Source organism: Vombatus ursinus, unplaced genomic scaffold (assembly GCF_900497805.2).
Source record: "Vombatus ursinus unplaced genomic scaffold, bare-nosed wombat genome assembly UNPS02009062.1, whole genome shotgun sequence".
Taxonomy (NCBI): Eukaryota; Metazoa; Chordata; class Mammalia; order Diprotodontia; family Vombatidae; genus Vombatus; species Vombatus ursinus.
In genome coordinates this window covers 21,139,718-21,165,810 of record NW_020948840.1, presented here as the reverse complement: position 1 = coordinate 21,165,810, position 26,093 = coordinate 21,139,718, and the positions used below count along the sequence as shown (strand labels likewise).

General features: G+C 38.8%; 1 protein-coding gene across 1 annotated transcript in view; it reads left to right on the top strand.

Annotated features, from left to right (window-relative positions):
• Nucleotides 1–10,837: 10,837 nt before the first annotated feature.
• The window catches only part of RAB10 (RAB10, member RAS oncogene family), a 54,090-nt gene continuing 38,834 nt past the window's right edge, over nt 10,838–26,093 (top strand). Inside the window, exon 1 of the mRNA XM_027850412.1 lies at nt 10,838–11,062. Coding sequence (XP_027706213.1) covers nt 10,936–11,062 — 127 coding nt within the window. The 5' untranslated portion in view covers nt 10,838–10,935. The remainder of the gene's footprint in view (nt 11,063–26,093) is intronic.

The following is a 26,093-nucleotide window of genomic DNA, read 5'->3' as shown; positions in this document are numbered from 1 at the left end:
TCTTAACATTCTCTACACAGAAATCTAGGGTTCAGGAAGCAATTATCTTGAATCTCCCTCTCAAACTGCATGTAAGCACATCTCCTATAACCATGTGCTTCTGCCACAGGATGCTACTGATAATGGTGGAGGAAGGAGGAGTTAGTAAAATACTCTTCAGTCTCTTATACTCTGTAAAAGGCACAAGTATGTCCTCAAAAGCTCAGAGCTGACTTCTAAAAGTTGGTTGGTCAAGCTGACTGACTGCTAAATGGGACCAGCTTGCTTTTTAAAGACCCAAGAGGCATGGCTTATCCTCAGTCAGTCAATTACTAGAATGTTCTTGGTTTCAATCAGTTGCCTTCATCCAATGGCCAATCCCTTATAATGTCAGGTTTTTGAAGAAATGCTTTTTTCCTTGCTTATCAAATTGCTCAGGTAACTTTTTTATATTCTGTATTCAGTTGTTTAAGCAAACTCCCTAGTTTAAACAGGAACTTTCCAGATCCACATTCTCTACACATATATGGTTATCAGATATGACTATCTGAGAGAGAATAGGGAAGTAGGGTGTACAGGGAAGGTTTCCCATAGGAGATGGCTGAGTTAAGCTGAGCCTTAAAGGAAGCTGGTTAGCTGGTTGAATAACCATACTCAAAAAACGTTGATTCGCGGATTAACATCAATCTAAAGGCAGGTCTCTAGTGGAGTACCACAGTTTCTGGTTCTGTCTTATTCAGAATGTTTATCAATGCTTTGAATGAAAAAGTAAAAAAGAATTTATCAAATGTTTGGATTACACAAAACTGAAAAGCATAACTAAGTGGTTGCTACAGCTACACAGCATTTCCAGAGATACAGGCAGGTACATAAAAGCAGACAGTGGCTTTGTCTGAGGGGATAAATATCTTGCCAACTGTGGTCACATCCCCTACTTCCTTTTCCCACTGAGTTTCTGACTGTTTCATATCTTAGATCCTGATTCAGTCAATAAGTTAAATTTCTCCCATCACAAGTCATGCTTCAGCACAGACACACACACACACACACACACACACACACACACACACACACGCATCTCCCTAGTAACAATCTAGCTCTGAACTGAAACCAATCCACCCTGCCCTAACAGCCTCAGTTTCAGGCTTTCAACTTTTACCCTATGTCTAACAAAATCAGGGCTCAAAATAATCTTGACAGCATGGAGTGATGAAGTGAAACAACAGTCTCCTTGAAATTTAGTCTCTTTTGAGGTGGTTTTTATCCACTAGCTCCTAGTTCATTTCCCTCCTTTCTCAAGGAGTTTGGCTCATAGATTACTCCCCCCCCCCCCAACTCCTACCATGATTCTGGAGTGATTTCAACATACGTGTTGATGTTGCCTCAAACACCCAAGCTCCAACTTTCCCAATCTCAATTCCTGTGACCTATTCTTCTATTCTTTCTCAACTATATATACACAGGAATGGTCACACTCTTGATCTGATTTTTATCCACAATTGTTCTCCTTCCATATGCAAAAACTCTCAAATTTGCTTCTTTAATCAAAACCTTTCCTTCTCTTGGGATGCCTCCTATAACTTTTCTCCATTCTCACTTTGATCTCCAATCTTTATATTCCTCACTACTTTGTCAGGTCATCATCCCTGCTCCGGCTTCACTCTCTTCCCTTCCCCTCAACCCCATAGTTAATCAGCTCAGCTCCCTTGAATCCCTTGCTGCTTATGTGTTGCCAAACTTAATTTAATTCAATAAACATTTATTGACTACCTATTATGTGCCAGACATTGTGCTAAGTGCTGGGGATACAAAAAGAGGCAAAAGACATACTCTGCCCTCATGGAGCTTACAATTTAATGGAGGAGACAAAATGCAAACAAATATATACAAAACAAGCTATAGACAGAATAAATAAATGATTTACAGAGTGAAAGCACGAGAATTAAGAGGGGTTGGGGAAGGCATCCTGTAAAAGGTGAGATTTTGGTCGGGACTTAAAGGAGCAGGGAGGTCAGTAGGCAGAGGGGAGGAGGAAGAGCATTCCAGGCATGGAACTCCAATTGTGCAAAACTCCAACCACCCTGGCTCTACTTCTACTTAGGTGCTGCTGAAAGGAGCTAGATGGAGTCTTGTAACCAAACAAACTGAGTCTACTACAAATTTACATTATCTAATCTCCACTGAGCTCTTACAGCGGCAAAGAGATCCTTTTACTCTCCTGGTTGATTTTCTGGAGGCAGCTAGGTGGCTCAGTGGACAGAGTGCTGGACCTGGTGTCAGGAAGACCTGAGTTCAAATCCAGCCTCAGACATTCACTAGCTGTGTAACTCTGAGCAAGTCACTTAACCTCTATTTGCCTTAATCCGCTGGAGAAGGAAACGGCAAACCATTCCACTATCTTTGCCAAGAAAACCCCATGGACAGTATTGACATAATATGGTCCATAGCGTTCTGAAGAACTGAACAACAAATTAATTCTCTAACTCATTCCCCTGAGGCTATTCCGAACTTTCACTTTTCTAGTTAATCTTTCCACATCTACCTCCCCCACGCTCTTATCTTGCCTTCTACTTCTCCCCCTGCCCTGACTTCCAGACCTGAGTTTTCATCTTTGTATGGAGCTCCCTGGTGAGGAAAGACCCTTCCTCAGTGCAGATCAAATCCCTTTCTGCAATTTATAGTCCTGGCTAATTAACAGAGATACTGAGGGATTGCCTTGAGTAACACAGCCAGTATGTATGCGTCAGTTTGAACTTAAACCAGGTCATTCTGACTTCTAGTTGAGTTCTCTATACAATGTCATGCTTCCTCTCTCATGACTGTTTAATTGCCAAACCTGATGGCTTTTTCTCAGTCCTCATTCTTCTTATCTCTAAAGAGATGCTACAGCATTTGACAGTGTTGACCAGTGTCACTGACCACTCTTTCCTATTCTGTCTTTCAAGACATTGTTCTCTCTTGTTCCCCAGTCTCTTTTGCTGATTTGTCATCCATGTCACGTATACGAACTTAAAGTCTCCCCAAAGGTTCCATCTTTGGCCTTTTTTTCTCTTGGTAATTCTTGGTAATCTCCTCAGTGACCATGGATTTAATTTTCTCTTTTTTTTCTTAAAATAACAAAGAATCTATATTATTATTTTATTTCCCAAGAAATATAAACAAAACATAATTATGTTCCCATTCCCTTAAACATACAAATTCTGACTACTAGATGGGAAATAATGTATCTCTCCAAATATTACTTAAATTCCAAAAGCTTTTTTAAAAATTAATTTATTTTGAATTATCAACAATCACTTCCATAAGCTTTTGAGTTTTAGTTTTTCTCTCCCTCCCTCCCCACCTCCCTTCCCAAGAGAGTGTGCAATCTGATATGGGCTATACATACACATTTCTATTAAACATATTTTCACATTAGTGATGTTGTAAGTAAGAATTAGAACTAATAGGAGGAACCACCAGAAAGAGGAAAGAAAACACAACAGAAGAAAAAAATAGCAAATAGTATGCTTCAATCTGCATTCAAACTCCATAGTTCTTTCTTTGGATGTGGATAGCATTTTCCATCATGAGGCCTTTGGAGATGTCTTAGATCCTTGTATTGCTGAGAAGGGTTAAGTCTATCAATATTAGTCATAGCACAACGTGGCTGTTACTGTGTACAACGTTCTCCTGGTTCTGCTCACTTCACTCAGTATCAGAGCATACAAGTCTTTCCAGGTTTTTCTAAAGTCAGACTGTTCATCATTTCTTATAGCACAATAATATTCCATTACATTCATATACCACAACTTGTTCAGCCATTCCCTAATTGATGGGCATCCCCTCAATTTCCAATTCTTTGCCACCATAAAAAGAGCTGCTATAAATATTTTTGTACATGTGGGTCCTTTTCCCATTTGTATGATCTCTTTGGGATACAGCCCTAGAAGTGCTACTGCTGGGTCAAAGGATATGCACATTTTTATAGCCCTTTGGGCATAGTTCCAAAATGCTCTCCAAAATGGTTGGATTTTAATTTTCAATTATCTTCATACAGATGAGTCAGATCTATATAGCAAGACCCATTTTAGTCATGCAATTTCCACTGCCTATTTGAAATTTCAAACTGGATATCCCACAGGCATTTCAAAGTCAATATACACAAAACACACATCTTCATCTTTGCTGCCGCCCCAATCCATCCTGCTTCAGAATGTTGCTATTTCTATGGAGGGTTATCTCATCATCCTTCCAGTTACCCAGGTTTATAACCTTAGCATCTTTCTCCACTACTTCTCTTCATCTCACATACCAATCAGTTGCCAAATCTTGTTATTTCTATTGTATCTTTTGAATGAGTATCCTTCAAATCTTGTTATTTCTATTATATCTCTGGAATGAGTATCCTTCTGTCTATTCACATGGCTACCAACCTAATTCAGGCCTTTATTACCTCTCTCGGATTATTGCAATGGTTTCCTGGCCTCCAATCTCTCCCCACTGACATCTATCTTCCACATATCTGCCAAAGGTATTTTCCTCAAGGACAGATAGGATCATATGAGCAAGTCATTCCCCTTACTCACTAAATTCCTATGGTTCTCAGTTACCTCTAGGATCAAATATATACTCCTTGGTTTGACATGTAAAGGCATTTATAATGTGGTTCCCTGCTACTTTTCCAGAATTATTATACATTTCTCCACTTCAAGTAAATTGAAGTGGAGATCAACTGAAATTACTTTCTTACAGTTGGTCACACAAAGCACTCTATCTTCCATTTCTGTATTTTTGCACTGACTGTTTCCCATGCCTGGAATTCCTTCCTTTCTCAATTCTACCTCTCAGAATCCCTAGTTCCCTTTAAGAAGGATGTAGCCCAGTCAGAACTGAGTCTACTTTCTCAAGCATTACTTTCTACTTGAAGCCTTTCTTGTTCCCCTCAACTACTAATGCCTACACCATTCCCCTAATTATTTTGTACATATCTACATGGATATTATGTTCCCTTGCTAGATTACTTTTACCCTAGGACAGGGTTTTTCAACCTTTTTTGGTCCTTATATACCTCCTTTGCTTTCAGTAAACATTCTTGTACTCCCTATTTTTCCCCTTAATAGTGTTTTATTTTTTCCAATTTCATGTACAGATAGTTTTCAACACTCACTTTTTTAAGATTTTGAGTTCCAAATTTTTTACTCCCTCCCTCCCTTCCCCCTTTCTCAAGACAGCATGCAACCTGACATAGGTTATACATACACAATCATATTAAACATATTTCCACATTAGTCATGTTATGAAAGAAGAATCAGAACAAAAGGGAAAAACCACGAGAAAGAAAAAAAAAGAGAAAATAGTGTGCTTTGCTCTGCCTTCAGACTCCATAGTTCATTCTGTGGATGTGGATAGCATATTCCATTTTGAGTTTTTTGGAATTATCTTAGAACATTGTGTTGCCGAGAAGAACTAAATCTATCAGAGTTGGTCATTGCACAGTGTTGCTATTACTGTGAACAATGTTCTCCTGGTTCTACTTACTTCACTCAGCATCAGTTCATGTAAGTCTTTCCAGGTTTTTCTGAAGTCTGCCTGCTCATCATTTCTTACAGAACAATAGTATTCCATTCCATTCATATACCACAACTTGTTCATTCCCCAATTGATGGGTATCCCCTCCATTTCCAATTCTTTGCCACCACAAAAAGAGGTGCTATAAATATTTTTGTACATGTGGGTCCTTTCCATTTTTTTAAGATCTCTTTGGGATACAGACCTAGTAGTGGTATTGCTGGGTCAAAAGGTATGCAGAGCTTTATAGCCCTTTGGACATAGTTCCAAATTGCTCTCTAGAATGGTTGGATCAGTTGACAACTCTGCCAACAGTGCATTAGTGTTCTAATTTTCCTACATCTTCTCCAATATTTATAATTTTCTTTTTTTTTTGTCGTATTAGCCAATCTGATAGGTGTGAGGTGGTTGTACTCCCTATTAAAGATGAAAGGAAATTAATTCTAGAGTTTATCATGCCTATGCAAGTAAGAAATAAGATTATAACAAATTAAATTCACTTTTATAAAAAAAATTTATTCAATACATAGCATTTTAGTACCATAAAGTTGTTTAATGTTTATCAGAACACAAATAAGTGAGACTCCTGATTGTGTTTCTTGTCAATGAACAGTTTTATTATCAATATAGTTTTGAAAAGATATCTACATATCACATATACCCTACAGTTTGTTTCTTGTTTTGGATTTAATCAAGAACAGGATTTAGAATTCTGAGTCACAGAGACAAGTTATCATACACAGAATTAAAGCCTTACGAGAATGTTTACCAAGAATGGGATACACCAAGAATAAACCAAAAGTTCTGTAACTTTTTTTTTTTTTTTTTAGGCAATTGGGGTTAAGTGACTTGCCCAAGGTCACACAGCTAGTGTCAAGTGTTTGGTCTGAGGCCGGATTTGAACTCAGGTCCTCCTGACTTCAGGGCCGGTACTCTATCCACTGCGCCACCTAGCTGCCCCTCTGTAACTTTTATGGACTAAAAATCAATTTTGAGTTTCAGATTATTCAGAGATAAATTAGTTCACCTTTTACTGGGTCATTGTAACTATTTCTTTTTTAGCTCAGTATGAAAAGGATTTCATATCCAAAGCTCATTCATTTGGTTTTGGTCAGTAGGAATTATTCCTTCAACTGTTTCAAATTTCTGAGACGCACTATAAAACTCCCTCCATCTCCTACTCTATTCTCACCTTCTCTCTCTAATCCATAATATATGTATGTATATATATATATATTTTAACTAACATTATTACTTTTTGGAATATTTCAATAGAATATCATTATTTAAAATATGCCCTGAATACCTTTGGCAAGTTTCTCAAGTATGCAGTACCCCAAGTTGGGAACCCTTGCCCTAGAATCTCCTGCAGGGCAGAAGTTATTTCAATTTTGTCTTTGCATTCTCATCTATGCCATAATTAAGCGCTTAATAAGGAGTCACTGACACCTCACCTTCATTCTCCTATATCTCCAAGTTGCCAATTTTGGTTCATTCTGCCTCCCCATATTTTGTATCCATCTTTCTCATCTGTCTACTCATGCTACAACCACCCTAGTTCAGACCCTCACCACCTCTCACCTAGTCTATTACAATAGCCTTTTACCTAATCTCCTCACCTCAGGTTTCCCTTCTCCAATCCACCATCATTCAGCTGTCAAAATGATATTCCTAAAGCATAGTTTTGACCATGTCACTCCCTTGTTCAAGAAATTCCAGTGGCTCCCTATTGTCTCAACGATGAAATCTAAACTCCTCTACTTTGCATTCAAAGTTTTTCACAATTTGCCTCCTGCATAACTTTATAGGCTAATAACATGTTATCCCACTTCGTGCATTCTATATGCTAAACACACCTACAAAACATTCCATGTGCTATCTCAATGCCTTGCATAGGCTATTCTCCATGCCTAGACTGTTCTTTCTCTTTGCCTCTACCTCTTGGAATTTCTAGCTTCGAGGTTCAAGGGCCACTTCCTACATGAAGCCTTTACTGATTCCTTAATTTAATAATAATAATAGCCAACATTTATATAGCATGATCTATGTGCCAGGCATTGCTCTAAGCATTTTACAAGTATTATCTGATTTGAATCTCAAAACAAACCTGAGGTAGATTGGATTATTATCCTCATTTTTCAGCTGAGGAAACTGAAGCAAATAGAGGTTAAGTGACTTGTCCAAGGTTACACAGCTAGTAAGTGTCTGAGGTTGGATCTGAACTCAGTTCAGAAGTCCTCCTGACTCCAGGTCTGGTGCTCTATCCACTGCATCTCCTAGCTGCCCCAGTTATTAGTTTGCCCTTTCAGAAAATACTTTTTATATATCTTATATTTATTTATCTATGTTCATGTCTTACTCTATTATAAAATATAAGCTCCTTGAGGGAAAGGACCGTCTCATTTTTGTCTGTATAGTCTCAGCCTAGTACTGTGGTTGGCACATAGTAGGTGCTTATTGAATTGAATTGAGTGAATCAAGGAGATCAATTTGGAGGCTATTAAAATAGCCTGGCTGTTAGGTGATGAGGAAATGAAATAGGGTGGTGGCCTTGTGAATGGAGAAAATGCTGTGATACGGTTGGAAGTAAAGTTGACAAGACTTGTCATGAGCATACTTCAAGGATTAGTGATTTCCCCAAGGTGAAAATATATGATTTCTCAACCTTTTAAGATTCTTTCAGGGTTGCTATAGCTAAAAAAATTCATCATCCTCCAGGCAGCAACCTGATAAGTAGCCTCTCCTAAGTTACTGGTCCTTGGAGTATACACCTTCAGTTGCTGGGCCTGTATTTAAAGTCTTTCCAGCCTAGTAAGATCTGTCAGGGCTTGTGCTCTGCTGGCACAGTCTTACAGAATTTAGGGTCATTTCTATGCCATGAGGCACTGAATAGGTTGATCCCTTGCACACAGTAGGCATTTAAACTGGATGGTGGCTGAGTGAATGAGAAAATTATCATGTTGATACGCATAAACTCTAAAGTGAAGTAGGATTGAATCAAAGAAGGCTATAGAAGAATGGAGGAAGAACAGGAATTTGAGATGAGAAGAATAGAAGGGAGAGATGGGTAGAGAAGGATGGGACTCTTCCAGAATGAAGTAGATCTTTTATTAAATATTACTATTTTCAAGGCACTGAACTTAAGAAATGGGGATGCAGATAAAAGCAAGTAAGATAGTTCCAGTCCTTAAGGAGTTTACTTTCTAATAGGGGGAAATTTGACTAGTATTGTCAAAATTAGAGCTGGAAGGTGAATGAGAGTTGGGGATGGTAAGTGAGAGGAGTCAGAAGAGGAAAAGAGAATAATAATCCTATTACCAAGGTTGCCAGAACTATTAACTTCAGTCGACTACTAACTAGATAACAGATTCTATTCAGAATATTAAGCTTGCTTCATCAACTCCCGTTTTGTTTCTTCCCCAATATTTCACAGTTCCTCCTATATCATGCTGAACGGGTCCGTTCCCCAGCTTCCTGGCCCCATTCAAACCACTCACTTCTCTGGCTCATCTTGGGTGTACCTAGGATACAATGAAGCAAGGGCTGAGAAGGTCCATACAGAGCCATTGGCGATTTTTTTTTTTTATTGTAAGAAGTAAAGTGTGTGTGGACAGGATGGGGAGGCAGCTATGAGTTCAGGTGTCAGGAGAGGTGAGGGGCGGAGGTCAAATATGGAGGTATGAAGAATGAATTAAGACCTCGGCTGCAGAGAAAAAAAAATTAAGGGAAGGGCTGTGAGATGAAGGCATGAATGAAAAAGCATTAGTTAAGCGCTATGTGCTAAACGTGAAACAAGAAAGAAGAGGGCAAGAGACGCCAACGCCTTGTCTTTGAGTCTCCTCTAGGGCTGGGCATGGAGCCCGACCGACACACAGTAGGTGCTTCATAAACAGGGTGTAAACGAGAGGGTTAAAAAGGAATGAAAGAGGTACGTAGGAAGAAAGATAGACGAGAGCGAGGGCGTGGGCAGCCGTAGGGCCGGCTCCGCCCCCCGGGCCGTGGGGAGGTCTGCGGGGCCACTGGCTCTCTAGGAATGCGGCGGCTGGAGGGGGAGAGGGGGAGAGTGGGAGGTGGGGGCGGAGGTCCCCGCCCCCCTCCCCCCATAGGCGGCTGTGGGCCGCGGACGCCCCTCCCCTCCAGCGCCGGGCTGGCGGCCCTCTGTCCTCCTTTCCTCGCCCTGACAAGCAGACGGGCAGATGACATCATCTCTTCCTGAACCAGCGTGGCCAGTTTTTCACTTTCATATTCCAGCTCCCTTTTACCTAAAGCAAACTCGGGGCCGGGGCGGGATCTCGTTCCTTCCCCAACCGCCCCGGCCGTTCAGTGCGCTCCGGGGCTGCCCCGGAGTTTAGCAAAAGCTCGCAATCAATTAAGTGAGCGTGCCTTGCGCGCCGTGGACGCCGACGCCGAATGGACTATTCGTGGGGATGAGAGAGTCCTGAGTTCTCGCGTGTTTATTTGGCACACAAAGGCTCGACTGTGCGGGCGCTACGCCCGGGCCGCCTGGGTCAAGCCTTCCTAAGTCCTGCTCATCTCTCTTTTCTACAGCTCTTGCTCTAATAGGAGGGTCCAGGGGGAGGGGAAGGATGGCTAGCGGGAACAACTGCGCTTGCCCAGTTCCCATCGGGCGACTCCACCCACTCCGGCACGCCTAAACCTCGGCCTGCCTTTTTTCTCCCCACCAATCAGAAGCCAGCGAAGGAGCGCATGCGCGCACCCTCTTGCCAGGTCGGGGCATTTTAGATAGGCGCGCCAGACTTCCCGACTTCTCGGGCTTTAGACTGCGCCCCGGGTGCGCAGAGGAGGAGGGGCAAGCTTACGCTGGTGCGTGCGTGCGTACGCGGGTACGCTGGCGTGAGAGGGCACGGGGAAAAAGGTGGTTTGGGCCAGGGCGGTTCAGCTTCCTGTGGCTATGTAGCTGAGGGCTGCTAGCTCTGGGGTCCCCTGTCGCCGTCGCGTTCTCGCTAGCAATCGCCCCGCAGCTGCCGCCCCGCGCCAGCAGAGACTCCTCTTCCTCCCGCTCGCCCACCCACGCTCCAAGCCCGCCTGCCCGTCGTGGGAGCGTCCCGGCCGAACAGCCCTGAGGGGGGAGGGGAAGCCATTTTGTCCCGACCGACTCCCCGGAACCGAGTCAGGCGAACGGGAGAGGCCGCAGAGCCGCCGCTGCTGCCCCCCGGAGGCGCCGGAGCGAGCCGCCCGTCGGAGCCTCCCGTGCCAGGGCGCTCGGCCGTCGTCTCCGCCCCTGGAGCCCCTCCCTCGAGCGCGCCCCTTCCCCCCCACCCTGCCCCGCGCCTGCCGGGGACGAGTAGCCCGGAACCCAAGTGAGGAAGGAGCCCGTGGGGGTGAGAGTAGAGATCGATCCCGCGGGGCCGCCGGCGGCGAGAGCCGGAGCTGCTGCTCCTCCCGATGGCGAAGAAGACGTATGACCTGCTTTTCAAGCTGCTCCTGATCGGGGACTCGGGAGTGGGAAAGACCTGCGTCCTCTTTCGCTTCTCGGACGATGCCTTCAACACCACCTTTATCTCCACCATAGGTGGGTAAGCCTCGGCCAGGGACTCCAGGGGCCTTCCGCCCCTGACACCCCCCCCCCGGCTCTCCCTTCGGGCGCCGTGGCCTTTGTTTCCGGGACTCCCCAGCCCAGCCCAGCCCCAGCCGAAGTTGCTCTTTGAATTTTTTGGGGGCGGTGTCTGCCCTTATCTCCCATCCGGTCTTTCGCCTCCCAGTTTTCTGCCCCCCTTGAGGCATTTAAGGAAAAGTTAGAATACTATCTTAGTGAGAGAGGATGCTGGCATCTTTTTTTTTCCCCTCCCCCGGTTTTAGTTTGGTTTTGGGATGTGGATCTGCAGTTACGACCGCAAGGATGTACGTGGTGACTACGTTTTGGTGGTTGGATCCCATTGAGTCTGTCAGGGCCTCGGTATATAAACCGTGGGACAAAAGAAGAGATCCCAGCTGCTGTTTCTTTAGGCGAATGATTTTAAGTAGTTTTAGGGTTGAAACGAAAAGTAATTTGAGCTGGTGGTGGAAAAAGCAAGGCCTGCAGCACAGAGTAAGCCTTTGAGGTGTTCCAAGTCCCAGAGACTTGTTTGGGACTGGACTGTAACCAGACTTTAAAGCGCTCTGATGACATTAATCCCATCTCCATTTATTCTTTTCCTTTTAAAGCTTTGACGGTGAAGTAGTTTTCTTACTCTTTGTACTTTGACTTATGGTGGTTACAGTAAAGTGTCTTTACTCATGTTTGTCCCCTAGGATGCAAAAACATTTTCTTTTAAAAGTGTCTCTTCACCTCACGTTTCAGAATTGACTGGTATCCTTGTCAGGATGGTGAAAACATTATCAAAGTATAATTGTCTCCAAAACGGGAGGAGAAAGGAAAGTATGCCTCTCTAGTTCTGGGAAAGTATCTTCTGATTTGTTTGAAAGAATTAGTGGTGTTTATGGCACAACTTGGCACAAATTGTTTAAGAAACTCGTGTTTAGATATATATAGTTGGCATCCTAGGTTTCCTTAAATTTAGCTTTGATGTGCTCCTAGAGAAAAAAAAGTCACCCTGGATGTTGTCAAAAATGTAAACTGAGTTTAAACAATTTTTAACACATACTAAAATTCTAGTGATTGAGAAATACTTAATTTAGTCTGTGAACCCCACTTTACCTGGACAGTGATATGAACTAAATTAAGCTATAGTCTCATTTTATTCATAATTTATTTTTTATCATCATAATCATAGTTTCTTGATTATCGATACGTTAGGCATGTTATGTAGGTGTATGGACATTTTACACACCCATCCTTGCCCTTAAAATCATTGCTTGTTTGTGTAGGAAATAATTGGCATTAAATTTGTGCCAAATGTGTTCCATTTCCAGGTGTAGCTAGTTAGCTCAGTTGGTCAGAGAAATAAGGGTAACAAGATGTGATTTGGTTCCTTCCTGCACCAGTTAGCTTATTTACATCTGTTCCTTGGGTCAGATCTTACTTGGATCCTGGCATGTTATTGGTAAGAAGGAACACTAGTGATGGGTTAAAGAATATCAACATTCTGAGGATCTGTTGGTACTACTGAAAGAATACTTCAAAATATATGCCCTTTTTAATAATTCCATAATAAAAAAGGGTACATTTATGTTTTACATTAAGGTTTAGAAAGTACTTTCTAAGCAACTCTCTGTTTTATAGATGAGGGAGCTGAGGTTCTGATATGTCAATACTTTATCCAGGGTCATATTAGGTAAGATTCAAACCCAGGACTCCTTGGTCTTAAAGCCAGTGTTTTGTTTTGTTTTTGTTTTTTTTACTATGTTGTTTCTCTTAATGCAATACTTTCAGATATGTTCTTATGTCCTCATGGAAATGTGTCAATGTTATCTTCTATTTTGAAGAATAGTGTTAAATAATGTATTCTACAACTTAGGTTTGCCTTTACCTAAAATATCTTTAGATTCACAATATTACATGTTTATTTTCATTAAAGGTTAAATAACACCTTAGTCTGCTTTTAAGAAGGTATGGATTAGAATAGACAAATTGGTTTTTAATTTCATTTGTGAAACCTTATAGCAGAACATGTGATGTATTGTATGTTGGATGACATGCACATAAGCACATATCTATTGATTACTGCTTTTGAACAATATTTAATTTTTGCCAGTTCATTGCCATTTTGAGATATAAAATGGATACTGACCACCATATACACTTAGCTATACTCATTTTACTTGATTTAAGCTTGAAATTTTGCACACAGTTGGAAGGTTTGCAGTATTGTCTAAAAAGTCGAATTTTCAGAGCTTAAGGCATAAATACGAATTTTAAGAGGTAGATTGCAGATTTTTATTTAATCAATTGACCATGTTTTGTTCATTTTCTAAGTATAGTAATAATAGTGAAATTTGGAGGGTTGGTTACTTGGTAGATGGAGTAATAAGGATAGAGTAAGATTATCTAGAACTGTCTCTATTGTAGAAGTTCCAGAGTGCTCAAATAAGGCAGAGAATCCCTTTTATTTGGAAGAATTGAAACTACTTTTTCGATATTAACTCTGTATTTGAAAATAGTGAAAATATTTAGAGTAAATATATGTAATTCACATAAAACCACCAAGTTAGGTCTTTTATTCGTCACTTTTCTGTTCTTTACCAGCATCTTTGAATATAAATTTTGTGTGATATTAAATGGTTTTTCAGTCTATTAAAAACAGACTTGCAGATATATAAAAAGACATACTATACTAACTAGTGTCAGAGTGATGACAAGCCTGAGAAAGTGAATAACAGTAGACTGAAGAAATATAGAAGTTCTAGATTATGTTCTTCAGGTTTTTTTTTTATGTTCATTGTACTTAACTATTACGTGAATTTAAGCTTGTTTGTACTCAGATTTTTTTCTTGAAACTATTTTTAGCGGAATTAGAACAACATTGATCTAGGTTAAAAGAGTTTTTGGAAAAAATAATTGAGGGTAGTATAGAGTGACATCTGTTGAATAAAAAATTCAGGGTTAGTGTGGAATGGTGGAAAGTATGCTGAGGCCAGAGAAGTTTGGGTTGGAATCCTGCCTCTAGCAGGTACTAGTTGTGTGACCATGGACAAATTACCTTTCTGAACCTTAGTTTTCTTGTTTGTAAAGTGAAGAAAAGAACTGGTGTGCCTATCTTGTTGGGTTGTTGTAAGGGGCTTTGTAAACTTTAAAGATTTATGGAAGTGTCAGCTATTTATTATTATTCAATGCATCAGTATTATTCAGTGCATCAGTATTTCAAGGATTTGTTATTTCATCAGTGTGGTCATTCCCTCGATAGATTCAGATCACTAAAATCCTACTCTGCTGTCTCATCTTGGAGGTGACCCTGGGTTCTCAAAGTCCATGCCAGGCAGCAGACCACAAGCTGACAATTTCTGCCAAGCTGGAAAGGCGTTGAATATGAGTATAGGCATGGACAGGTGGCAGCGTCTGTCAGAGATGTGAAGTTGGCTACAGGGTGAGAATTCTTCTGTTAAGAACTCCATGAAGACCATCTACTAACTTGTAGAAGGTGATGGTAGCTGCTGCTTTTTTTTTTTTTAAACTAGCCACAGGAACTTACAAGATCATTGGCAATTAGTAATGGGAAGTCAGAAGATTGGTTTAGGGATGAACTAATTTAATTTAGATCAGCACCTTAAACTCCAAAAGTTGTCTGGAGCACTGAGAAGTTGTGACTTACCTAGGGTCACATACTGGTGTGAATCACATGTGGCACTTGAACTCAGGTCTTTCTGATTTCAAGACTAGTTTTCTGGCTACTACATCAAGCTGACTGATTTACTTGTCAAAAAAACCCTACAAGTTTTTTGGGGTATATTGGGCAGTAGTGGGGTCTTAAGTAGAAGGCTTTCTATTCCCTTAGGATATATACTTTGTTGAGGCAAGAATTGGTTACTCCAAGTATTGCATTTAGCTAAGTATTGACAAAAATACTCTGGAGGCTTCCAGAATGCACATACTTTTCACTCAATAAGAGAAGGGAGGAAAGAACTGGAAATGATCTCTCTCCACCTATGAATATGACTTTTTTTTTTTAAATAAAGAATAAAGGAAGGGAGCTAAAGCAATAGTTCTCTTTAGTGTACATTCCAGAGATGTTACTGATTATGGAAGTCAGTATTTGAAGCATTTTTCTTTTCTCATTCCTTAGTCTTTCTGACCCTGCACTTTCTTCTGGGAGCTCCATGTGGGTATGCATAAATTTTGGTTTTGTATATGCCTGCTGGATCATAGCCATTATCTGCAGGGGCTTTAGAGATTATGTACTATCATCTCACATCTCTCTTAGGTAAGGAGACAGGTCAAAGAGGTGAGGTGACTTACCTAGAATCAGACAGAATCAAAAGAAACCCTATGTTACCTGATTTTTATTCCAGTATTTTTTGCTTCACTACCCCTAACATAAAGGAACAAGGTGATAACTTGGTCTCATTCTTCTGTAATTCCACTCAAAGTCAAATGAGAAGCTATCTTTAATAATTCTCCTCTTAGTAATTTTTACCTTTAAAAATGTAAGAATCTTATATCATTTCCTTCAATAGACATGTCCTATCTTAGTGCAAAATATTAAATATTTCTCTACTGACTTGCCATGCACATCTGGATTCTAGAGTGAAGTTTATGAAATTAGGAATCTTTTCCATTTGGGGATCATGTTGGTAAGGATTGTGAAGTGTTTCTACAAAGTAATTACTGCTTTTTTTTCACCTTTGTGGTAGCAGGAATGTACTGATATCAGGAACAATTTTGTAAAATGTTTCAACTTGTGGTTGTTGACCAAGTTGTAGACTGGTTTGCCGGTCTGTTTGGAAATGTGTTATTTCATGTTGGCATAAAAATGAATTGCTTTTAGATTGATGAATAAATGTCAATTTTTGGATGACTTTTATCATTTGAGCCTGAGACTAGGAGAGGGTGTGGAGAGGCACTGTTTTTTAAAAAGTGAGATGGAACTATTATCAAGCCACTTTTTGATTAGCATTACACATTAAGAGAGAGAGTTACAATGTGAGAAAGTTGTGGATTATTAAATAGACAATTGTGAAGATACTTAACCGCTTCTGCAAAGAATATACAATTGAAGTAATGAAGTAAAACCATGAAGATACTTGTTTAGGTCTAACATGTGGACAAACAACATGATTTTCAAGAAAAGTGACTAGTGATAAAACACTTATTTTCTAGTATGATTCAGAAGTAAAGTGCGAAAAAGTCTGCAATGGAAAATGTTGACTTCTCCAAGACCCTATAAAACACTGAATCATGAGTGTAAAAGATGATTTCTTCTTTTTGTATCAGTGCAATTGTGTATGGAGAATTCATCCTACAAGGTTAAGCAGTTGGTCAGAAATTTGGCCAAGATTATGAGAGATTCTGTGTCAGGAGGAATAAACTTTTGGCACAGTGATTGTCATGGTGAAGAAGTCTGTGTTCTGGCTTACAATATGCTGTTTTGTGATGTTGTCTGTGACCTAAAATGGTATTACCCAGATTATTTACCTGCTTTATTCACTAAACTTTTAAGACTTTTTATATCTTTCCCCTAATAATTTAGACTTTCCCCTGTATTCCTCCCCATCCCTACCTTGAATGCTATCTTTTATGACAAAGAAGGTTTTTTTTTTAAGATGAAGACAAAAAATTAGTAAAACCAACAAAACATATTGGAAAAGTCTGGCATTTTATGCAGTGTTTATTCATTCAACTTCATTGTGAAAGTCTTTCTTTTTCATTTTTTAAAAAATGAAACCAAATCTGTGCATCCTTAAGGGAAAAGTATTTGCTACTATCTAGGATATAGTTATATTTTTAAAGTTAAAAACCATCTTATATACACTGTTTCATTGGAATCTTACAACAACTCTAGGAGATAGAAATATTGCAATTATCCACACTTTTGGATGAGGATGAAAAAACTGAGGGTAAAGTAAGTTAAGTGACTTGGCCTGAGGTTATTCAGCTAGTAACTTTCTTTTTTTTCTTTAAATTAATTTATTTTTAATTTTCAACAATCACTTCCATAAGCTTCTGAGTTTTAAAATTTCTCCCCCTCTCTCCCTGCTTCCTTTCCCAAAACAGTGTGCAATAATGATATAGGCTCTACATATACATTCCTATTAAACATATTTTCACATTAGTCATGTTGTAAAGAAGAATTAGAACCCATAGGAGGAACCACAAGAAAGAAGAAACAAAACAGGAAAAAAAAAAAGCAAATAGTGTGCTTCAATCTGCATTCAAGCTCCATAGTTCTTTCTCTGGATGTGGATAGCATTTTCCATCATGAGACTTTTGGACATGTCTTAGATCCTTGCATTGCTGAGAAGGGTTAAGTCTATCAGAGTCAGTCATTGCACAACGTGGCTGTTACTATGTACAGTGTTGTCCTGCTTGTGTTCACTTCACTCAGCATCAGTCCATACAAGTCTTTCTGGGTTTTTCTGAAGTCAGCTTGCTCATCATTTCTTATAGGACAATAGTATTCCATTACATTCATATACCACAACTTGTTCAGCCGTTTCCCCGATTGATGGATATCTCTTCAATTTCTAATTCTTTGCCACCACAAAAAGAGCTTCTATAAATATTTATGTACATGTGGGTCCTTTTCCCATTTCAATGATCTCTTTGGGATACAGCCCTTGAAGTGCTATTGCTGGGTCAGAGGGTATGCACATTTTTATAGCACTTTGGGCATAGTTCCAAATTGCTCTCCAAAATGGTTGGATCAGTTCACAATTCCATCAACAATGCATTAATGTTCCAATTTTCCCACATCTTCTGCAGCATTTATCATTTTTCTGTTTTGTCATGTTAGCCAATCTGATAGGTGTGATGTGGTACCTCAAAGTTGTTTTGATTTGCATTTCTCTAATCAGTAGTGATTTAGAGCATTTTTTCATATGACTATAGATAGCTTTAATTTCATAATCTGAAAACTGCCTGTTCATGTCCTTTGACCTTTTATCAATTGGGGAAGGACTTGTATTCTTACAAATTTGACTTAGTTCTCTATATATTTTAGAAATGAGGCCCTTATCAGGGACACGGGTTGTAAAAGTTCTTTCCCACTTTTCGCTTTCCTTCTTAATCTTGATTGCATTGGCTTTGTTTGTGCAAAAACTTTTAAATTTAATGTAATCAAAATTACCTGTTTTGCATTTCATAATGTTTTCTATCTTGTTTGGTCATAAATTCTTCTGTTCTCCATAAATCTGACAGGTAAACTGCTTTTGCACTTTGCTTATAGTATCAGCCTTTATATCTAAATCATGAACCCATTTTGATTTTATTTTGGTATATGGTATAAGATTTTGATCTATGCCTCAGGTAGTAATTTTCAGTGGAGGAATTTGAAATCAGGTCTTTCTATCTTCAAGCCCATTTACTCTATCGACTATTTTAGGTTGCCTCTTATTCAAAATAATGGATGGTAGATTCTGAAAGCAGATCCAAAAATGCATAAAACAATGATGATATTATTTTAAGTCTATATAACCTAAGATGATTTCTTTGAAAGTGGCAACACTTGTGTAAGTTTTGATATGTGTATTAATACTAGAAGGATCAAGCACACAAATTGACACAAACATTTGCTTTGAAATAAAATTTTTCATCCTACTTTCTTTTCTTTGCTTTATGGATAAAAATTGTACACTATGTCAATTGATGCATCTTAATCCTTTGAAGTATTCTCAAACTCAGGTCCTTCTCTTGTTAAATCAGTCTCTTTTTTTGTGTGACATGGGACTGTATTAAGCTACAGTCTTTGACCTATAATATATACAACAAACTTAAGCAAATCCATAATCTATATAAAAAGGATGAGTGAAGTTTTACAATGAGTTAGCCCTATATTGTGTTACTCTGTACACTATTATGTTGTAGTGCCCAGCACAATTGTGATTTTTGCTAGTTGGAAACCTCTTAATAGGGAATGTTTATTAAGTGCTTCCAATTGGGTATTAAGTTACCCCATAAGTAGCACTAATTTTGCTCCAGAATTTGCTCCAGACTTCTCATTACCATACAGCTAAGTCTTCTTTTTTTCCTTTATGTAGTCTTACAAATAGTAAGTTGTCATTCATGATTTGGGCAGGTTTAGATAAGATATAATTTTAATTATGTTTTATTGGAGTAAGTATTAGGATGGATATTTATGGCTTAGGATATGGCTGTAGTTGTAAAATTCAGAGAAAAACATCCAAGTTGGTATAAAATTAACCTTTATGGCAGCTATTTAATAAGCTATATTTTAAAAAACTTCAAAAAAAAGAAAAATTTAATAAAGTAGAAAATATAGCTCTGCCTCTGGGTTGTCTTTTTCCCCCCAATTTTTGTTCTAAACATTAGTTTTAAGCTTTTAAGTTGCCATACTTATTAAACACTTAATTGTTCCAGGCACTATGGTAGGCTCTGGGCATGCAATGAAAAAGTGAGATAGTTCTGCCATCGAGAAGCTTAAAATCATAGGACTTGGAAGAGCAAAACCCAAGAGCTGGAAGGGACTCAGAGCCATCTAATCCTAGCCCAACTCTCTTATATTGCAGAGGAGGAAACTGAGGCCCTGGAATGTTAAATGAATTGCCCTAGGTTACCCAGGTCTGTTGACTAGAGCTAATTCTCTTTCCTCTCTCTAGTTTTCTTTAGGGACTGGAGCAGAGCAGAGGCAGGGGTGGGGAGGAAGATATAACATTTTCATAGTCAACAAGTATTCATTAAATCCTCACCATTGCTAAGCCAGTTCAAAGAACCAAGATATAAAGAAAAGCAAAAACTAAATTAAAAACTACAGGATGAATAGAATATAAATACCCAGCGATTGAAGGAGGTAGAGCTAACAATTGGAGGAATCACCAAAGGTCCTTGAAGGGAAAGACACTTCAGCCAAACCTGAAGTGAGCTAGGGAATCCCAAAGTAATAGTATTTCTATCTGTAAAACTATGTTCTGTTTCGGTTCATGTAAGTACCTTTAGAAATGTCGTGGAACTGGAGAAGTACAACTGTAGTGCTGCTCTTCCAGATTGTTTCTAAAACATGTACCTGAACTCTGGCCATCTTCCTCTGCCCACCCCCTCACCCCACCCCCCTACTGGAACTGAGACTGACTGGGGTCCTGGGGCTGTGGTAGAGGAGCTTCACCTTTCCTGTCCTGGAACCAGGTTACCAGGTCCTTTCAGCCTGTTTCCAAACCATGTTACTGCAGGTTCCCCTCTCTCCTCACTTCCCTCACTACTTGTTAGCTTTCTCCATTAGACTGTGTACTCCTTGAAAGCAGGGACTGTCTATTTTTATCCCTTGTGCTTTAATACTGCCTGGCACATAGTAAGCACTTAGTAATCTTTCTTTTATCCAGAGCCTAGTCTTCTTGCAACCTTAGCATCTGTTAAAATAGCTCTAGGACTGAAGTAAACAATGAACCCTTAAGCCACTGTATTAAAACTATATGTTGTCATTACTATTTAGTTAAGAGTATTCAAACACTTTTAAGAATTTTTTTTTTTAGGCAGTTGGGGTTAAGTGACTTGCCCAGGGTCACACAGCTAGTAAGTGTCAAGTGTTTGGTCTGAGGCCAGATTTGAACTCAAGTCCTCCTGACTTCAGGGCCAGTGCTCTGTCCACTGCACTGCCTAAGTGTCCCCCACTTTTAAGAATTTTAAAAAGCTAAACAGAAGAGTTTATGTTTTGTCCTAGAGACAATGGGAAAACGTTGAAATTATTTCTATAGCAGGGTCGCATCTTTGCCTGGTTAGGGTTATACCTAATGAAAATTACTTTGCCAGCAGTGTATAGAATGGACTGGCATAGACTTGAGGCAGGGGGACCAGTTAGGAGGTTGTTGCAATAATCTAGGTGAGAGCTGGCAAGAGTCTGAGCTAAATGTGGTAACTGTGTGAGTGGAGAGAAGGAGTCAGATGTGAGAGAGTTGTAAAGGTAGAAATGGCAAGATTTAGCAACTTGAGGTGAAGGAGAGTGAGTTGAGAATAATGCTGATATTAGGAACCTTAGACACTAGGGAAATTTGGGAGAGGGTGGGGCAAGTTTGGTGAGTATGATGAGTTCCGTTTTAGACAGATTGAGTTTTAGATGTCTCTGGAACATCTAATTGGAAGTGTCCAATAGGCAATTCATAGGATGGAAGCTTGGAGGAGACGTTAGGATGAATATATAGATCTGCATAGAGAGGATAGTTAAACCCAAGTGATTTGATAAAGTTACCAGGAAAGGGAAGTTGGAAGAGAGGAGGGACCAGGATGTACCTTTAGGGAGCCCCTACACTTAAGCGGGTATGATGTGAATGAAAATCCAGCCAAAGAGAGTAAGGGGTGATCAGACAGAATGTTAACAAAGTGGAGAGAGTATTCAGGAGAACAGAGGGATTAATAGTGTCAAATACAATAGATAGGTTGAGAAGAATTAGGATGTAGAAAAGACTATCAGATTTGACAATTTGGCGGGAAAAGATCATATGATTGAATTCTATAAAGTAATGAATGAAATGGATAAGGTGAAAAGATTTGTTTACCAAATCCCTAAATAAGATGGAGAGGTACCTTTGAAAACTTGATATAGACAAGTTTAGGGCAAATAAAAGAAATACTACTTCCTGTAGGTGTGTATCAAGTTTGTGGGACTCATTATCCCAAGAAATATTACCAGAAGAAATAGATTTAGAAAGTGTTTCGACAAACTTATGAGAGAGAAGTTGATACAGAAATTAAATTTTTGAGGTCAATGTGAGGAGAGGAAAGCACGTCCTTTTTTGTCATTTCCCTTGGGACCACTGTTGGCCAACAGAAGAAGAGCTTGGGGGCTCATGAGTCACACCTAGTTTGGAGTTTTTATGTTTTTAAATAATAGGGGGTGGGCAAAGAGATCACATAAATGGGAAAAGGACCTACATGTACAAAAATATTCACAGCAGCTCTTTGTGTGGTGGCAAAGAATTGGAATTTGAGAGGATGCCCATCAATTGGGGAATGGCTGAGCAAGTTGTGGTATGTGAATGTGATGGAATACTATTGTGCTATAAGAAATGATGAACAGGCTGACTTCAGAAAAACCTGAAAAGACTTGTATGGTCTGATGCTGAGTGAAGTGAGCAGAACCAAGAGAACGTTGTACACAATAACAGCCACATTGTGTGATGACTCATATTGATAAACTTAACCCTACCTGGCAATACAAGGATCTAAGACATCTCCAGAGGCCTTGTGTTGGAAAATGCTATCCACATCCAAAGAAAGAACTATGGAAGTCGAATTGCTATTTTTTTTCTCCTGTTGAGTTTTGTTTCATTTTTTGGATGGTTCTTCCTGTTGGTTTTAATTTTTATTTACAACATCACTAATGTGAAAATATGTTTAATATGATTGTAAATGTATAGCCTATATCAGATTGTGCGCCATCTTGGGGAGGGTGGTGGGGAGGAAGGGGGAGAAATATTTTAAACTCAAAAGTATATGGAGGTGATTATTGATAAATCAGAATAAATTAATAAAAAAATAGGAGGTGGAGAGAAAATAAGCATTTATATGCTGCCTACTATGTGCTAGGCATTGTGTTAATAAGCACTTTGCAAATATCTCATTTGATCCTTACAACAACACTGAGGTAGGTGCCTGTTATTATCATATTTTCTAGTTGAGGGAACTGAGGCAGACAGCCTTGCCTGGAATCACACAACTAGTGTCAATAATATGTTTCAAAGAGAACTTTTAAAAGTGGTGATTTCTGGGGCAGCTAGGTGGTGCAATGGATAGAGCACCAGCTGTGAAGTCAGGAGGACCTGAGTTCAAATGCAGCCTCAGACCAAACACTTAGCGCATACTAGCTGTGTGACCTTGGGCAAGTCACTTAACCCCGATTACCTCACTAAAAAAAAGAAAATAAATAAATAAAAAAAGTGGTGATTTCTTTTGTTATGCTACATTTTATGATTTATGAATTGGATTATTTGCTTTGGTTCGTATATTGCAATTTTTAAATTACAGGTGTAAGTGTATATTTAGGGTGCAAAAAGTATAAAGGAAAAAAGTGAAGCATTTCAAAGTATAGTATAAGTGATCTTTAATTTTGTTATCAGTTTCATAATTGCACATTGATTGGACATTCAACACTCCTGAGTGCTGCCTGAGTCAGTTTAAAATGTAATTGGGAAATATTTAAGAAGATACATTAAAAATACAATAAAATATAGCTAGTATTACATTTTTAAACATGCAGTCCTCAGGGACCCTTATGAATGGTTTAGTGGTCCCATTTCTGTTTGAGTTTGACACCACTGTCAGAACTTCTTAAACTGTGGGTCAAGACCCCATATTTGGCAACAGTAAAATGTTTCTGAACGTGCAACAACCAAAAATTAATTAAAAATCAAATGCCTGTGTTGCATCGCAACTTTACTGCGCCTTGATTCTGAATATGTGACATACATACTTTGCACTGTGCATGCCATTGTGCCCATTCAGCGCCAACAAACTCAAGTGGAAAAAAGATTAAGAAGCCTAGGTAACTCTCTAAGACTTCAAGGCACAGAGAAGGTACTGATCTTCCTTGGTAGAGCAAGTTTTCTCACCCTTCACTTCCATATATGTAATAGTGAAATCACAGGTCCAGTACCTATCCCTAGCTTAATAACTTTTAAAATTAATAAGTTTATTTTATTACCTAGTTTGTGTTTTGAAGTAATTTTAAAATGCCCTTTGTAGTCTTGATCTAGGGACAAATGTGTCACTTGGAATCTTTCTTAGGTGGCTGTTGAAAGCAGATAGCCTTATTAGATTCAAGTAATAGAAGAGGTATCTGATTATGATTGTTGATTTTTAGTTTGCCTCAGGAACCAGCATGAAGTACAGTGTCTCTCCCCACTTCCCCACCCCCAATAACCTGACTGTTCTAGGTGTATCTTCAAATTTGACAGTACAGTTTATTGAACCCGCTTGCTAAGCAGTAGTTATGGTGTACAATGGTGACTTTAACGCTTATACATTTGTGTTCTTCCCGTAAGAACGCGTCTTTCTATGTACCTGTAAGACCAGAACTCCATGGATTCTCAAGAATGTAATATTCTTTTCAACCATGGTGTTCTCCCCTTTGTTTAAGATATACCCGCTTATGGGGCAGCTAGGTGGTGCAGTGGATAGAGCACCGGCCTTGAAGTCAGGACTACCTGAGTTCAAATCCGGCCTCAGACCAAACACTTGACACTTACTAGCTGTGTGACCCTGGCCAAGTCACTTAACCCCAACTGCCTTTAAAAAAAAAAAGATATACCCATTTGTTTGATTGTGAATCCCTTTTCGCTTTACATGAATATTAGCGAATAAAAGCTATTTTACAGATTTGTCATTTGCTGAGCTTAAAATTTATTGGTGTAATGAGAGTTTCAAATGGAGATACTTTACAAAATATGAAATGCTTTTAAAATCTCTTCAATTTCTATGATTTTTTTTTTTTAGTAGATGGGAACAAGTGGGATGAATTTAATTTATTTTTCCTGTGGTGTTGAAAGGTCTTGTTTGCTAATTGAGCGTAGGCCTTCGTCTGAATAATTATTGACTTAACAATTTGAACATTATGTGAAGTTTACCATTAAGTCTTTCTCCTTTAATGTACCTTCCTCAAGTGACATTATTTCTGTTACGGCATCTTCATGTGCTTATTCACAGATTTTAACATGTGCTACGGCATAGTTTTGCAGTTTGACTGAATTCTTGGTATGGATTGAATTAGTTGATTTACTTATAAGCATAACAAAGTAACTTTGTCTATTTAGGTAGCATTTGGTTCCCTTTAAAAATATTCTTGTAATTTGCTTGTGTAATTGGCAAATATGTGTCTTTGGAAGTTTACTTTATATGATGGTATATGTGTTTTTGTTTCTAATGAAGTAAGGAACCACAAATACAAGTTTAAGGAAAATCTTTTCATTAATCATTTAATTGAGCAGTTGAATCTCTTTCATTTTATGAGTTCTCGCCATCAAAAGAATATGAAATATAATAGCTGACCTTTATGTGATACTTTATAACTACTGACTGCCTTGCATATTTTATCTGAGTATAACAATAATTTTGTGTATAAGGTAGATAGTTTTAAGTATTCTCATTCCTATTTTTGAGGTAAAGAAACTGAAACTCAGACAACTTATTGAAGGTTATATAAGTGTGGCAGACAGAACTTAGAACCAATACTTAAGTGATATTTTTTTTCATTTTGAATATAAAAGGTTGAAATTAGCTAGTAAAAATAATCCTAACAAGTATTTTTAAAAATTCTTCATTGATTTACCTTTATTTCCAAATATGTCTACCATCCCCACCTACCCACCTAGAGAGCTTTAACACAGAATAAAAGAAAAAACAGCAATTCATAAAAATCAGCAAGTAAAGCAACTGAGGCCACTGTATAAGCAGCATTCCACACTTATCTGTTTTTAACTAAAGGACCTAAAGAGAAATTGAAGACTTCTTTATCTTTTTGCTCCTAAAACCACTTGTTTTATCATTCTGAGAGATTCTCTTCTTGATTTGCTCTGTTTCTTTAGGGACGTTAGATGGGTTCTTTCTTCTTTCGTCTTCTGATTCTGAGTGTTACCAATGGGACTTTGCTGGGTATGTTTTTCTGTCTTTGTGGTTCCAAGTAAAGGCTATATAAAGAGACAGTATTGGTGGGAAGTCCTAAAGATGATGTTCTCTAAAAAAGCAAATGATAGAGAAAAGCTAACATGACATAATAAACCAGTCATCTGAAGGTGGGATAGCATCTTTTGGATTTCCCACCATTATTTAAAGTTAATAATAAAGTAGTTTTTTTTTTCATTTCTTATAAACCCTTTCATAAATTCTACTTTGCTCAAATTGCACATTGCTAATAAACCTGCCTAAATGGACATTAGTAGGTATCATTTTTTTCTGTCTTAATGTCTTTTGCTTTATCTGTTTGTCTGCCAGTTGCTATCACTACCTTAACAGTATCTCTTCTGCATTCCTGTTATATCCACATGTTGACATAATATCCTTTTTTTTTTTT